General features: G+C 38.2%; 1 protein-coding gene across 1 annotated transcript in view; it reads right to left on the bottom strand.

Annotated features, from left to right (window-relative positions):
* Positions 1-5,748: 5,748 nt before the first annotated feature.
* The window catches only part of IL1RAPL1 (interleukin 1 receptor accessory protein like 1), a 1,039,435-nt gene continuing 1,032,033 nt past the window's right edge, over positions 5,749-13,150 (bottom strand). The window contains exons 9-10 of the mRNA XM_044285800.1: positions 9,104-9,274; positions 5,749-6,467 (exon numbers count right to left, since the gene is read on the bottom strand). Coding sequence (XP_044141735.1) covers positions 5,749-6,467; positions 9,104-9,274 — 890 coding nt within the window. The remainder of the gene's footprint in view (positions 6,468-9,103; positions 9,275-13,150) is intronic.

Here is a 13,150-nt window from a genome sequence, read left to right as displayed (position 1 = left end):
ACTTCTGTACCGGCTGGTACCTTGGTGTTTTTTAACCATACAGCATTCAATTGAAGTTTTGACCGAAGCAACTTTGGATCTATGATCCTAAGCTTGCTTCGCTCAACCCTAATGACCACCACTGCTGGATTGCAGGGTAGTCATAACCCCTGGATACCAGCAATGTATAATGTGATAGAAAAAAAGGAATAAAGCCAGCAAAGGAAGCAATGTGGATAATCACAATACATTAGTAAGTGCCTTGCATTAACTTTACCTATATGATAAATGTCACTTGCTTAAGTGAGACAACCTCTTAACGTAAATTTGAATTTAATTGTCATTTTGCATACTATAAATATACATAAAGCCTAACATTCACACGCAGTGATTTCAAGAAACTATGTATTTTAAAATCCCAGTGGAAAATATGTCACTTTTTTTTTCTTTTACAGATACCTTTATACAGCTTGTTGTCAAAGTTTAACTATACATTAGGAAAATCAATTAGTATAAACCTATTAATTACAATTTAAAAAATCCATCCCTTCCTAACTTGTCCATCTAATATTTCCATAAAATTAAAAATAAATTATAAATGCATAATGGTGTAATCATTGTAAATCTCACAGTCCATGATTTTAGTTATGAAGCTTCTGAATTCTGAGTTTCTAAAGTATTATCGAATATACCACAGTACATCACTTTATTATGACCACTTCTTACTTTCAATGTTGGCAGTGTGTAGCTCATGAAGGAAGTTATGTGTTAAGAGCTTGGGTATATAAGGTGAGTCATAGGCTGTCTTCACACACATCCCTTATTTATGTTATGGGTAAAAAAAAAAGGTGGTTTAAAAAAGTTAAAGTTTCAAAAATGGATGATTATTGGCTTTAGGGCAAGGGTGGTAGTATTTCTGAAATTGTGCATTTTGTAAACTGTTCACATGCTGCTGTGGTGAAATTATATTCTAGACAAATGGCACCATTGAGAATTGTGACATGGAAACTGTGGAGCACCATGTGTCATTGATATGGGAGGTGAATGTTGACTATGAAGAAGCATGAGGGCATACTGACAGAATACAGTGGAGCACCTCACCACCAAAATGACCAGGAGGCTACTAGATTTGTGTGTAAAACAACAGTTCTGCGAACCCTACTGCAAATGGGGCTCCAAAGCAGAGAGATGATCACTGAACCTTTGCTAAGAAAGTTGCATTGGCAGAAGAGGCTTCAATTTTCGTGGCAGTATTCAAAATGGCCCTCCCTGGGGTTGCCTCCTCAGATGAGTCACATTTTCTGCTTCATCGATGGATGTTGCCATGTCAGGTAAAAAAACATCAATGAACAAACACCTTGCAATCATTGCTAGAAGAAAACAATTTGGTGGTGGCAATGTTTTGGTCTAAGGAAAGTTTTCTTGGCATTCTCTGGGCCAACTCATCCACGCGGAAGACACTCTCAACCGATTTTGGTATGAATCGATCCTTGCAGATCAAGTACACCCATACATGCTGATTTTCTTCCCTGGGGGAGATGAAATCTTCCAGCAAGACAATGAGACATGACAAATAATTCCAAGTGCTACCCTGGACCCCATATTCCCCGGGCTTGAACCCAATTGAGCATCTGTTTGACTATCTTGATCATCATCTTTAATTTATAGACCCTCCCCTATGCACCCTCTAACTGTTGTAGGGTACACTGAAGCCAGTATGGCTCCAGATACCTCTGATAACCTTATTGAGTCACTGTCAGCACATCTGGCTACTGACCATGCTGCTCACGGCCCTTAATGTAGATATTAGCTGGTGGCCATAATAATGTGACTTGACTGTGTATGTCTTTAGTTGACTGAAAATATGAATGACTGTAGAATTTTTTTTCACCAAACCCACTAAAGTACAAGTTCATATACTCACACACATACACAAATATATATATAGCAATAAAACACCATATATAGACTTTGCTTCAGCTGGGACAAAGAATCCGCTTGCTGTCTTTGCCCTGTATCTAATTACCTTGGCCAAGGCAATGTGGTTTAATGGCACCCAGCACCTGGGGTAAATGGCATGCAAATGTCCAAAGCTTTTCCCTTGCACTCATATATCAGAATAAAAAATGAAAGCAAAGCATACTTAAAATTTACTGATTTAAAGACAACTTTACAGTCCCTTTAATTGGATGCTTTCTTTGAAATAGTCAGATATAGTATGTACCTCTGTCAGTGGAGAACAAACACAATTCACTATTTGCATGTAATAACATTAACATTGCTACAACTTTTTGTTATAGCAGAATAACTATGTCAATTACCTATTACCCTAGCTCCACTTTCAAATTCAATCCCATTTGTTAATTGTAATACAATAAAAAAGGACAAGCTTGAATGGGATTTCTATTTAGACTCCATACTATTGATGAGTTTGGCTCTACTACCTTCTCAGTGCAGAGTACCCTTAAAAGTAGGCCTTATAGTTTACTGTTTTTATTATTATTATTATTATTATTATTATTATTATTATTACTATTATTATTATTTTCTGTTAGGGATAGTTTGGGATGTATCTGGATTATTCATTATATCGGTTCAGATAAGGAATACTTTTCTTTACTAAATGATATTAAGGTTCTTAATAATCATTGCATAAAAGTAACCTAAGTATAATGTATGCCTATTTATGATAATGGAAGATTTCCATTTATATCTGTTCTATAATTCAACTCAATAATTCAATAAAATCCAACGAATGTGAGCAGCATAGCAAAAAGTTGTGGAAGGGTGCCATCGGTTGTGGAAGCGATCCAACCTCCAGAAAATACAAAGAAAAAATTCCATGGCACTTTCAAAAGTATATCAAATGAAGTGTATTTCAACCACTAAACAGCAATGTTTCAGTCCTCTTACTGGGACTGCCCTGTATAACAGACAGGGAGAGGACTCCCCTGCATAACGGAAACGGGACAGATCCGTTTTGCAGCCCATAAACTTCTATTATGACGGAATAAATAACTGAATGCCTCTAAAGGCATTCCGTTATGCATTCCTTCATAGAATTGTGTTATGGCCCATGGTAATGGAATCCATAACGCAATTCTGCTTTTACCACCAAATGAAGCATGAACTAATTTCAAAATATGAAATTCGCTCATCTCTACTTATAAATCATCTGTTTTCCATATTTAGCCACATTAAGTACACATTTCACCAATAAAAAATGTATATCTCACTTGTCTCATCTTGTACATAGTCAGATAGGTGAGGGTCTCATCAGTGAGATCTCCAGAATGGGACCCCCAAAGTGAACATAGTGCAGTCCCATATGCGTGAGCCATCATCCATTCATTTTTATTGGACTGTCAAAAATAGCAAGCTTGCTAGGCTATTTTTGGAACTCCCGTATAAATTAACGGAGAGCATGTATGTGCAGTGTGCTGTCATTTATTTTTGGGGGCCCATTCTGGAGGTCTCAGAGGTGGGACCCTCACCTATCTGACTTTGATGGCATATTATATTGATATCTGATATGCCATTAAAGTCTGAGATAACTCAACCCCATTTAGGCAATATTGTAACAAATATGAAACTGTTAATTTTACTAAATACCACTTTCAATTTATGTTGCATCAGTAACAAAAATACATGCAAACTTTGGCCACAACAAGCATTGCATGACTAAAACATGCTGTAAAGCATTGGAGCCTCCCAATATAATGGAAGTGAATGCTGTGACCAACAAGTTGATTTTACTACAGCTCAATTATTACAGAAAATCCAGCTGGGTTGGAATTTTTACTACTACCAGGTTGTGTGGTTGCAGTAACCTGTGAGTCACAATGAGACCCTTTTCACTTCCGTTTGGTTGCAAGGCCCCAGTGCTGCACAGTAATCTTTGGTCATGAATGGCTTATAGCAGCCACAAAATGAAAAAAAAAAAAGTTTTTTAGAACACACAGGGCTCAATTTAAAGTGCTTACTCATAAAAAAAAAAGGATCAAACATTATTAATGAAAATAGTAAAAGTTATGTCATATTCAATTACCATCTGTCTGTGTTGTATTTATCTCAGAATATCTGAAGGATGACATTTAAAAAAATGATCAAAAATAAATCTGGAGTTAAAGGAGAATGTTTGTTATTGGTATTTCCATTTGGCATTTTTTTAGACCTATTTGTTCAAAACAATATATAAAAAAAAGAACAGTAGGACATGAAATTTTATGACACAAATCACCCTAAAAATGAAACTATAAGCAAATTAGAATATTTGTAATATTGGGACAGTTGTGTCCCTTGGAAAACAAATGACATGCCTGTCTGTGTCACAGCTTAATACTTGTAAACTGTTTACATATTGGACATGTTGGTTCATAAAACTATTTTATTTGCAAAATACATTTCCATTATCAGTATTCAATCACCTTCTTCATGTTTGTTTGTCCATAATATCTGGTTATGTGTTTATTATGCAATATTTGTGAATAATGTATTTTTTTTATGCATTTTTGAAAAGACACAACTTTGGATAGATGGGATGTAAAGTCAAAGCACTATACAACATACACATGCCTAGAAATAACTGCAAACACACATTTTTCACCTCTCAAACATAGAAGCCTTTTTTCTTAAATATAAACATATTTCTTTATTCAATAAAATGAGTTTAACATTTTCGGTCTGATTAATTTTTATAAACAGCAATTCTGTTGGAAAGGCTTATGCATGTTGACGTTCATATCAGGTGTTCATTGCCTCCTGAGTTCTAATTTAAATTGCCTTTAAGCTGATAAAGTTATATTTCTTGGAAAATGAATACCAATAAGGCAAAAACAATTTGAAAAGTATTACAGGAGTCTGTGATAGTAACAAGGTCTTCCTCAGCTTTGGTATGGAATCCACCATACAAAAATAACTTCAACGATGCATGTAGCTTTAGGCTAGAGTACGGTAGCATATCAAGACATAGTTCAAATTAGAGAAAAAAACATACTAAGAATAAACTTGGATGACTCCCCCCTCCCTTCCCAAGAATGTATATATAAAACAACTTTAATATAAGAAATAAACTCAATGATATGTGAAGAAAAAATATGTTTCCCATTTAATTGCTCTCTAGGATCTATGTTACTGCAAAGCAATAAATACAGACCAGGTATCTTTTTGTTTGACAGACATTTAAGTTAGTTAAAAGTTAAACAATCAGACCATCTTGAAGTGTAACCAAGCATGCTGCCTTTAGGTAGGCTGGGCAATAGGAATAAAAAGTGAGCTCTGCTGGTTATCTTAAGAAAATATGTCCTTTAAATCTTGCATACTGTACTTTCCTCCTTTGATAATGAAGATCATTAATGCATAATGCTAAATAAGCCAATAAATGAACATTGCTCTGTATCCAGTAGATTGACCAAGCATTCCAAAAAAGGGGAAAAAATACAAAAAAAATCCTAAAACTATACTTAAAGCAAAGGCAGAAAAAGTTTCCAATCTATACATCAGTCTATTATTTAAAAATGTAACTAGACACATTTCATTGACATATAAAACAAAGTCAAAAATGTAATGGCAAGAGACATGGGTAAAACAGGAAGACACTGATGCTACAAATAAATTGCAAAAATATGTACAAGACCCTGTTTTTCCTCAATTGTTTACGATTGTAATGCATGTTTAACAGCAGCAGTCAAGGATGAAGTTCCAGGCACCAGACTGCATTTCTTGCTTCCATCTATATAGTGTGGGGCTGACGGGCCCCTACCATTCCTGTCACCAGATGACGCTAGATATACTTGTCTCCCTTGGCAAAAGTGGCAAGATAGCACTGTTTGTGTGAGCTTCTTCTGGGTGCTGCTCCCTGTTTGCTTTTGTTTGTGGCCGCTGTCCATTAATTAGTGTCATAGGTATGTTGCAATAAGTATGCTGATTACCTATTGAGGTAAGAGGCAGGGTGCCAGTAGGAGGTACATCATATTCATAGCTTCTATAGTAGTGTTTCTGCCGCATTTGTGTATGGTAAGTGTTATGAAACGTAGAACGTATGTCGGGATGGGCAGTGGCTAGGGCAGTGGAAGTAGCAGCAGCCATAGAGATTGCTGAGACCGTCTGCAGTTCCCCGAAAGGTCCCTGCTCACTGACATCTAAAACCTGCTCATGTGTGATGGGTTCAATTCTTTTAAAAGGCATTTCATATTGTAAACGTTTCCAGAAATTTGAATTCAACTTGTTGCATTTTGGCCCATGCCATTTGATAACAGTAAGGAGCTTAATTGTATGTTTCAGAGCTTCCACTTCTTGGTAATTCATAATCCCACGGAGTTCACTGCACTCTATCAGTATCACTTTTATTTCTCCAGTGACCAACATATTCCGAAGTCTGGTTTCTAATTCAAATATACTCCAACCTCTTCTTACAACATAAGTGGGAGTCATGACAATTATAAGCCTTTTACTTTGGTCAACACATCTTGCCACATCCTCAATGTAAGCTAAGGGGAAAAAACACAAAATTAAATTGGAATCATTCATAGAGCATATTTTACAGTGACTATTGCGGATGATAAATCCTTGATTTGTAAGCAGCATTGAGACTATGGCAACTCCTGCCCATCTGTTCTATGAAGACAAAAAGATATCCTACCTTTGGATCCCTGGCTTGCCCCCCCCCCCCCCCCCTTGTGAACCATAATGGAAAGGTATTAACAACGATAAACTGTCACTTACAGCCAGGGCCATAAATATTGGGACATCAACACAGTTCTAACATTTTTGGCTCTATGCACCACCACAATGGATTTAAAATGAAACCAACAAGATGTGCTTTAACTGCAGACTGTTAGCTTTAATTTGAGGGTATTTACATACAAATCAGGTGAACGGTGTAGGAATTACAACAGTTTGCATATGTGCCTCCCACTTATTAAGGAACCAAAAGTAATGGGACAGAATAATAATCATAAATCAATTTTTTACTTTTTATTACTTGGTCGCAAATCCTTTGCAGTCAATTACCACCTGAAGTCTGGAATGCATAGACATCACAAACGCTGGGTTTAATCCCTGGTGATGCTCTGCCAGGCCTCTACTGCAACTGACTTCAGTTCCTGCTTGTTCTTGGGACATTTTCTGTTCAGTTTTGTCTTCAGAAATTGAAATGCATGCTCAATCAGATTCAGGTCGGGTGATTGACTTGGCCATTGCATAACATTCCACTTCTTTCCCTTAAAAAACTCTTGCAGTATGCTTTGGGTCATTGTCCATCAGCACTGTGAAGCGCCGTCCAATGAGTTCTGAAGCATCTGGCTGAATATGAACAGATAATTTTGCCCAAAACACTTCAGAATTCATCCTGCTGCTATTGTCAGCAGTCACATCATCAATAAATACAAGAGAACCAGTTCCATTGGCATCCATACATGCCCACACCATGACACTACCACCACCTTGCTTCACTGATGAGGTGGTATGCTTAGGATCATGAGCAGTTCCTTTCCTTCTCCATACTCTTATCTTCTCATCACTCTGGCACAAGTTAATCTTGGTCTCATCTGTCCATAGGATGTTGTTCCAGAACTGTGAAGGCTTTTTTAGATGTCGTTTGGCAAACTCTAATCTGGTTTTCTTGTTTTTGAGGCTCACCAATGGTTTACATCTTGTGGTGAACCCTCTGTATTCACTCTGTTGAAGTCTTGTCTTGATTGTTGTTTTTGACACACATATACCTACCTCCTGGAGAGTGTTCTTGATCTGGTCAACTGTTGTGAAGGGTGTTTTCTTCACCAGGGAAATAATTCTTCGGTCATCCACCACAGTTGTTTTCCGTGGTCTTCCAGGTCTTTTGGTGTTGCTGAGCTCACCAGCGTTCCTTCTTTTTAAAAATGTTCCAAACAGTTGTTTTGGCCACACCTAATGTTTTTGATATCTCTGCTAAGTTTTTTTTTTTTTTTCAGCCTAATGATGGCTTGCTTCACTGATAATGACAGCTCTTTGGATCTCATCTAGATAGCAACAGATTACAAATGCAAATAGCACACTTGAAATGAACTTTGGACATTTTATCTGCTCATTGTTATTGGGATAATGAGGGTATAAACACACACCTGGCCATTGAACAGCTGAGAAACCAATTGTCCCATTACTTTTGGTTCCTTAACAAGTAGGAGGCACACATGCAAACTGGTGTAATTCCTACACCGTTCCCCTGATTTAGATGTTAATACCCTCAAATTAAAGCTGACGATCTGCAGTTAAAGCACATCTTGTTTGTTTCATTTCAAATCCATTGTGGTGGTGTATAGAGCCAAATATTTTACAATTGTGTTGATGTCCCAATATTTATGGACCTGGCTGTACATTTACCTGGTTCATTCATTTACAGGTGTAGTAAACATTTAAGTAGCAATTGGCATGCTACACTATTAAAGTAGCGTTCCGTGGTACTAGTATGACCATTCTAATACAAATTTTATGAAGTCTGTATTACATGATTAGCAAAGTTGTCAACAGCATATCTTTCTACTTTGATAACTTTAATACCATCTACATCTGTATCATTGGAGTGGGTAGCCCTGCAAAAAGATTAACAGCCAGTCACAGCTTTGCTTAATAAAGACAGCTGACCCCCAGTGATTTCTGAATCGTACAATTAGCTAATTGCAGGGCCAAAATAATTAGCAAAGAAATTGTCATCTTGGGACATATAAAAACATTACACAAATTTGCTTAAATATAAAGCAAAAAGGATTTTGTTTACATTATAACTATATATATATATATATATATATATATATAGTGGTCCCTCAGGTTATAATATTAATTGGTTCCAGGAAAACCATTGTATGTTGAAACCAGTAATTGGTTCCAAAGCCCCAAAATGTCATCCAAGATAAGAGAAAATGAAGATTTAAGAAAGATAAGCAGATAACTAAGGCAGGGCAGGCAGGTAACGTAAGTCCTTACATATAAGAGTCAGGAATAGCAACTAACACAGATATATATATATATATATATATATATATATAAAAACAAAAAACATATATATATATATATATATATATATATTTATATATGGTAGACATGTTTTTACACAGTTTCTTCTAAAAATACATTCAACTGTTTGACTTACTTCCTGTTGGAATTAAGTCTCTGTCGGGTATGAACAGTTTATAACCATAGTGTTTTTCAAGCATATCAGGTAAAATTTCCAGTGCAAATCTCTCTTCTTCTCCAGTCTCTTGGTTCCATTGATCTGGGTCTACTTTTGTATATGATAAATATGCATCAAAATCCTTGTTATCTGAAACAAATAAGCAAAGTTTAATATAGAAAATCACCCTGAATGGTCAATGGTAAAACACTTTTTTTTTCAAAATGTCTTATAAGGAATGAAAATTGAAATTGCACCTTTCTGCACAAGATGTTTGTTGCGTCTCATGTTTTCATTTGTCCAAATGAATCACTGTATGCTGACAGTGTAAATTAATAACCTCCTTAAAGGAGTATTCCAATCTTAGACAATGGGGGAATATTGGTAAGATATGCCCTCATTGTCTGATAGGTGCAGGTCCCAACTCTGGGGCCCGCACCTACCTTGTAAATGCAGCCAAATTGGTGGCCGGCAGTTCCTGGTCCGGCCACCATCAATTGTTCATATAGACCTGCCTAAAATTGCTAGCGGCACGCTCAGCTATTTTCAGAATCACTATAGAAATTAATTGGAGCACAACATGCTTGTGTTGCCACTGCTTCCATTCAGTCTATGGGACCAACAGAAATAGCTGAGCCAGTGCTGAGAAATTTTTGGTGGCCCCATAGAAGTGAATGGAGGGCAGCCATGCATGAGCGGTATGCCCTCCTTCACTTTGCTGGCTGTGTTTATGTGGGATACAAATCCCACCTCCGGGCCCCGCACCTATCAGATAATGCAGGCATATCCTAGCAATATGCCCCCAATGAATGAGATGGGAAAACCCCTTTAAACTTCAGAAATTAGACATAAGTGCAATCACCTGCAGTTGTGCCCAGGCTCAGACTGGCCCACAGGGGTACAGGTGAATCCCCCAGTGGGCCTCTGAGCTAGGTGGGCCCCTAGTCTCCTAACCCCTGCACAAGTAGCACATAACACAGTAGACTTACTGCACTATATACTTATATTCAATGTACAACACTTCCACCAGCCTATGTTCATATAAAAATATGATAGATTATTAAAGAAACCACACAGTTTATTTTTATATATTACTCGATCAGAGCTGAGGTAACTTCTAAGAGGAAAGCTGCCAGTGTCCTCTTCTCCCTAGGACCTACCTTATCAAAGTCACTGCAGGGACTACCATATTCAATCATCTGGTAGCATCTTGCTGCTGTGTTAACAAGAAATATTTGAATGTATCCGTACGGTGGGCCCCTAGTGTTGATCGAGCATGCTCAGCTGAACACCAGTTCGGCTCGAGCATCTCGATGCTCGGCACATGGCGGTATTCGGCCGAATACCGCATGTGCTCGAGTACAATGCTCAAGTCTTCTCCCTGCACATTTGTTGGCTGCTACGCAGCCAAAATAAGTGCCGTTAAGTACTGCCCTTCACTGCAATGCCATAGCCATGTTGGTTACTGGCATTACAGTGATTGGCTGGCCGTAACACATCATCGGGTGCTATATAGAACCTGATGATATGTGTTCGGCTCAGTGTTAGTCAGGAAGAACTTTGCTGAAGAAGGGAAAGATAGTGTAGGGAGTGAAATTTTCTTTGTTTCAGTTGAAAAACTTGTCAGAGACCCAAAAGTCCTTTTAAGGACTATTGTTGTGTGTGGCAGCAGTATATTTTTAGCGCAAGCTGAGCTGAATTGCTAAAACTTTCCACACCCCAAATACCTATTGACATTCCCTGTAAATTTATATTAGCCACTGCTGACATCTGCCGCATATCTCCTGTGTGACGTTTCCACATCCCAAATACATTTTTTTTCTTTTTTGCACATACACTTACAAATACTACGCTACGTATGTAGTTGTTTAAACACCACACTGTCTCCCAGTAGCCAAGAGTTTGGTCAACACAATCCTCACCCTGATCCTCCTTCCTCCAATCGAGAGTCTTGCCAAACAAGTGATCTCACACTCGGATATTCCGAGGAGCTCTTTTCAGCACCATTCCTTTATTTGGACCTCTTGACAAGCCCGTTTAAAGAGGGACATGAGATCTTGTGCCCTGATTCCAAAACTTTTGAGCATCCACAGTCACAAGAAGATGACGGTAGGGAAGGGCAATTAGTGTTTCACGGGGTGGATGATGATGATGTGACAAAGTTGTCAATAAGTCAACGGAAATTAGTGTCTCAGTTAAGACACAATTGTCAATAACTGAGGTTGTTGTTAGGTCAACAAGTTAGGAGGATTAACAGAGTAAGGAAGTGGAGGAGGAGGTGGTTGACGATGAAGTCACTGACCTAACCTGGGAAGATGACAAGCCGAGCTGATCTGCTTAGATGACAAACAGCACACCGTTGCAGAGTTGTGGCAGGGCATAAGAGAACAGACTGAGTTATGGCTTTCGCCACTTAGCCTAGAACCAGGCATGGTTGTGTCTGATAATGGGCATAACTTGGTGGTGGCTTTGGGGCTCAGGAAGCTCACACACATCCCATGCTTAGCCCACATCTTAAACTTAGTTTTTTCAAAGGTCAGCTTAGCAGCAGGCACTCACCCAGAATTTGACGCTCAGATCAGAAGCAGGCCCTTGCCCGTAATGTTTTAGAGGGTCACCGGCAGGCCCTTGCTCCTAATGTTTTGTTTTCACAAGAAGCATTGCCTGGTGTGAATGATGCCTCACACAAAAGGGCTCTCGGAAGACCTACGATTAAGAATTGTTTACTTGCTTAAAGCTGGAAAGGGTTATAAAAGTTTCTCCAAAAGCCTTGCTGTTCATCAGTCCACGGTAAGACAAATTGTCTATAAATGGAGAAAGTTCAGCACTGCTGCTACTCTCCCTAGGAGTGGCCGTTCTGTAAAGATGACTGCAAGAACAGAGCACAGACTGCTTAATGAGGTGAAGAAGAATCCTAGAGTGTCAGCTAAAGACTTACAAAAGTTTCTGGCATATGCTAACATCCCTGTTAGCGAATCTACAATACGTAAAACACTAAACAATAATGGATTTCATGGAAAGATACCACAGAGAAAGCCAGTTCTGTCCAAAAAAAAAACATTGCTGCACGTTTACAGTATGCACAAGAGCACCTGGATGTTCCATAGCAGTATTGGCAAAATATTCTGTTGACAGATGAAACCAAAGTTGAGTTGTTTGGAAGAAATACACAACACTATGTGTGGAGAAAAAGAGGCACAGCACGCCTACATTAAAACCTCATCCCAACTGTAAAGTATGGTGGTGAGGGCATCATGGTTTGGGGCTGCTTTGCTGCGTCAGGGCCTGGACAAATTGCTATCATCGAAGGAAAAATGAATTCCCAAGTTTATCAAGACATTTTGCAGGAGAACTTAAGGCCATCTGTCTACCAGCTGAAGCTCAACAGAAGATGGGTGTTGCAACAGGACAACGACCCAAAGCATAGAAGTAAATCAACAACAGAATGGCTTAAGCAGAACAAAATACGCCTTCTGGAGTGGCCAAGTCAGAGTCCTGACCTCAACCCGATTGAGATGCTGTGGAATGACCTCAAGAAAGTGATTCACACCAGACATCCCAAGAATATTGCTTGAACTGAAACAGTTCTGTAAAGAGGAATGGTCAAAAATTGCTCCTGACCGTTGTGACCGTTGTGCACGTCTGATCTGCAACTACAGGAAACATTTGGTTGAAGTTATTGCTGCCAAAGGAGGTTTAACCAGTTATTAAATCCAAGGTTTTCCACCTGCTCTGTGAATATTTACATGGTGTGTTCAATAAAAACATGGTAACATTTAATTCTTTGTGTGTTATTAGTTTAAGCAGACTGTGATTGTCTATTGTTGTGACTTAGATGAAGATCAGATCACATTTTATGACCAATTTGTGCATAAATCTATATCATTCCAAAGGGTTTACATATGTTTTCTTGCAACTGTATATAGGAAAGAATGTTTCCTAACAATTTTTCCTCTAAAATCTATTTTATCTTCGGCTTTGTGCGTATTATTGTTAGTCTGTAAAATTGGTGTACTTTTCGGACAA

The sequence above is a fragment of the Bufo gargarizans genome, chromosome 3, assembly GCF_014858855.1.
Source record: "Bufo gargarizans isolate SCDJY-AF-19 chromosome 3, ASM1485885v1, whole genome shotgun sequence".
NCBI lineage: Eukaryota > Metazoa > Chordata > Amphibia > Anura > Bufonidae > Bufo > Bufo gargarizans.
This window is presented reverse-complemented; position numbering and strand designations above follow the sequence as displayed.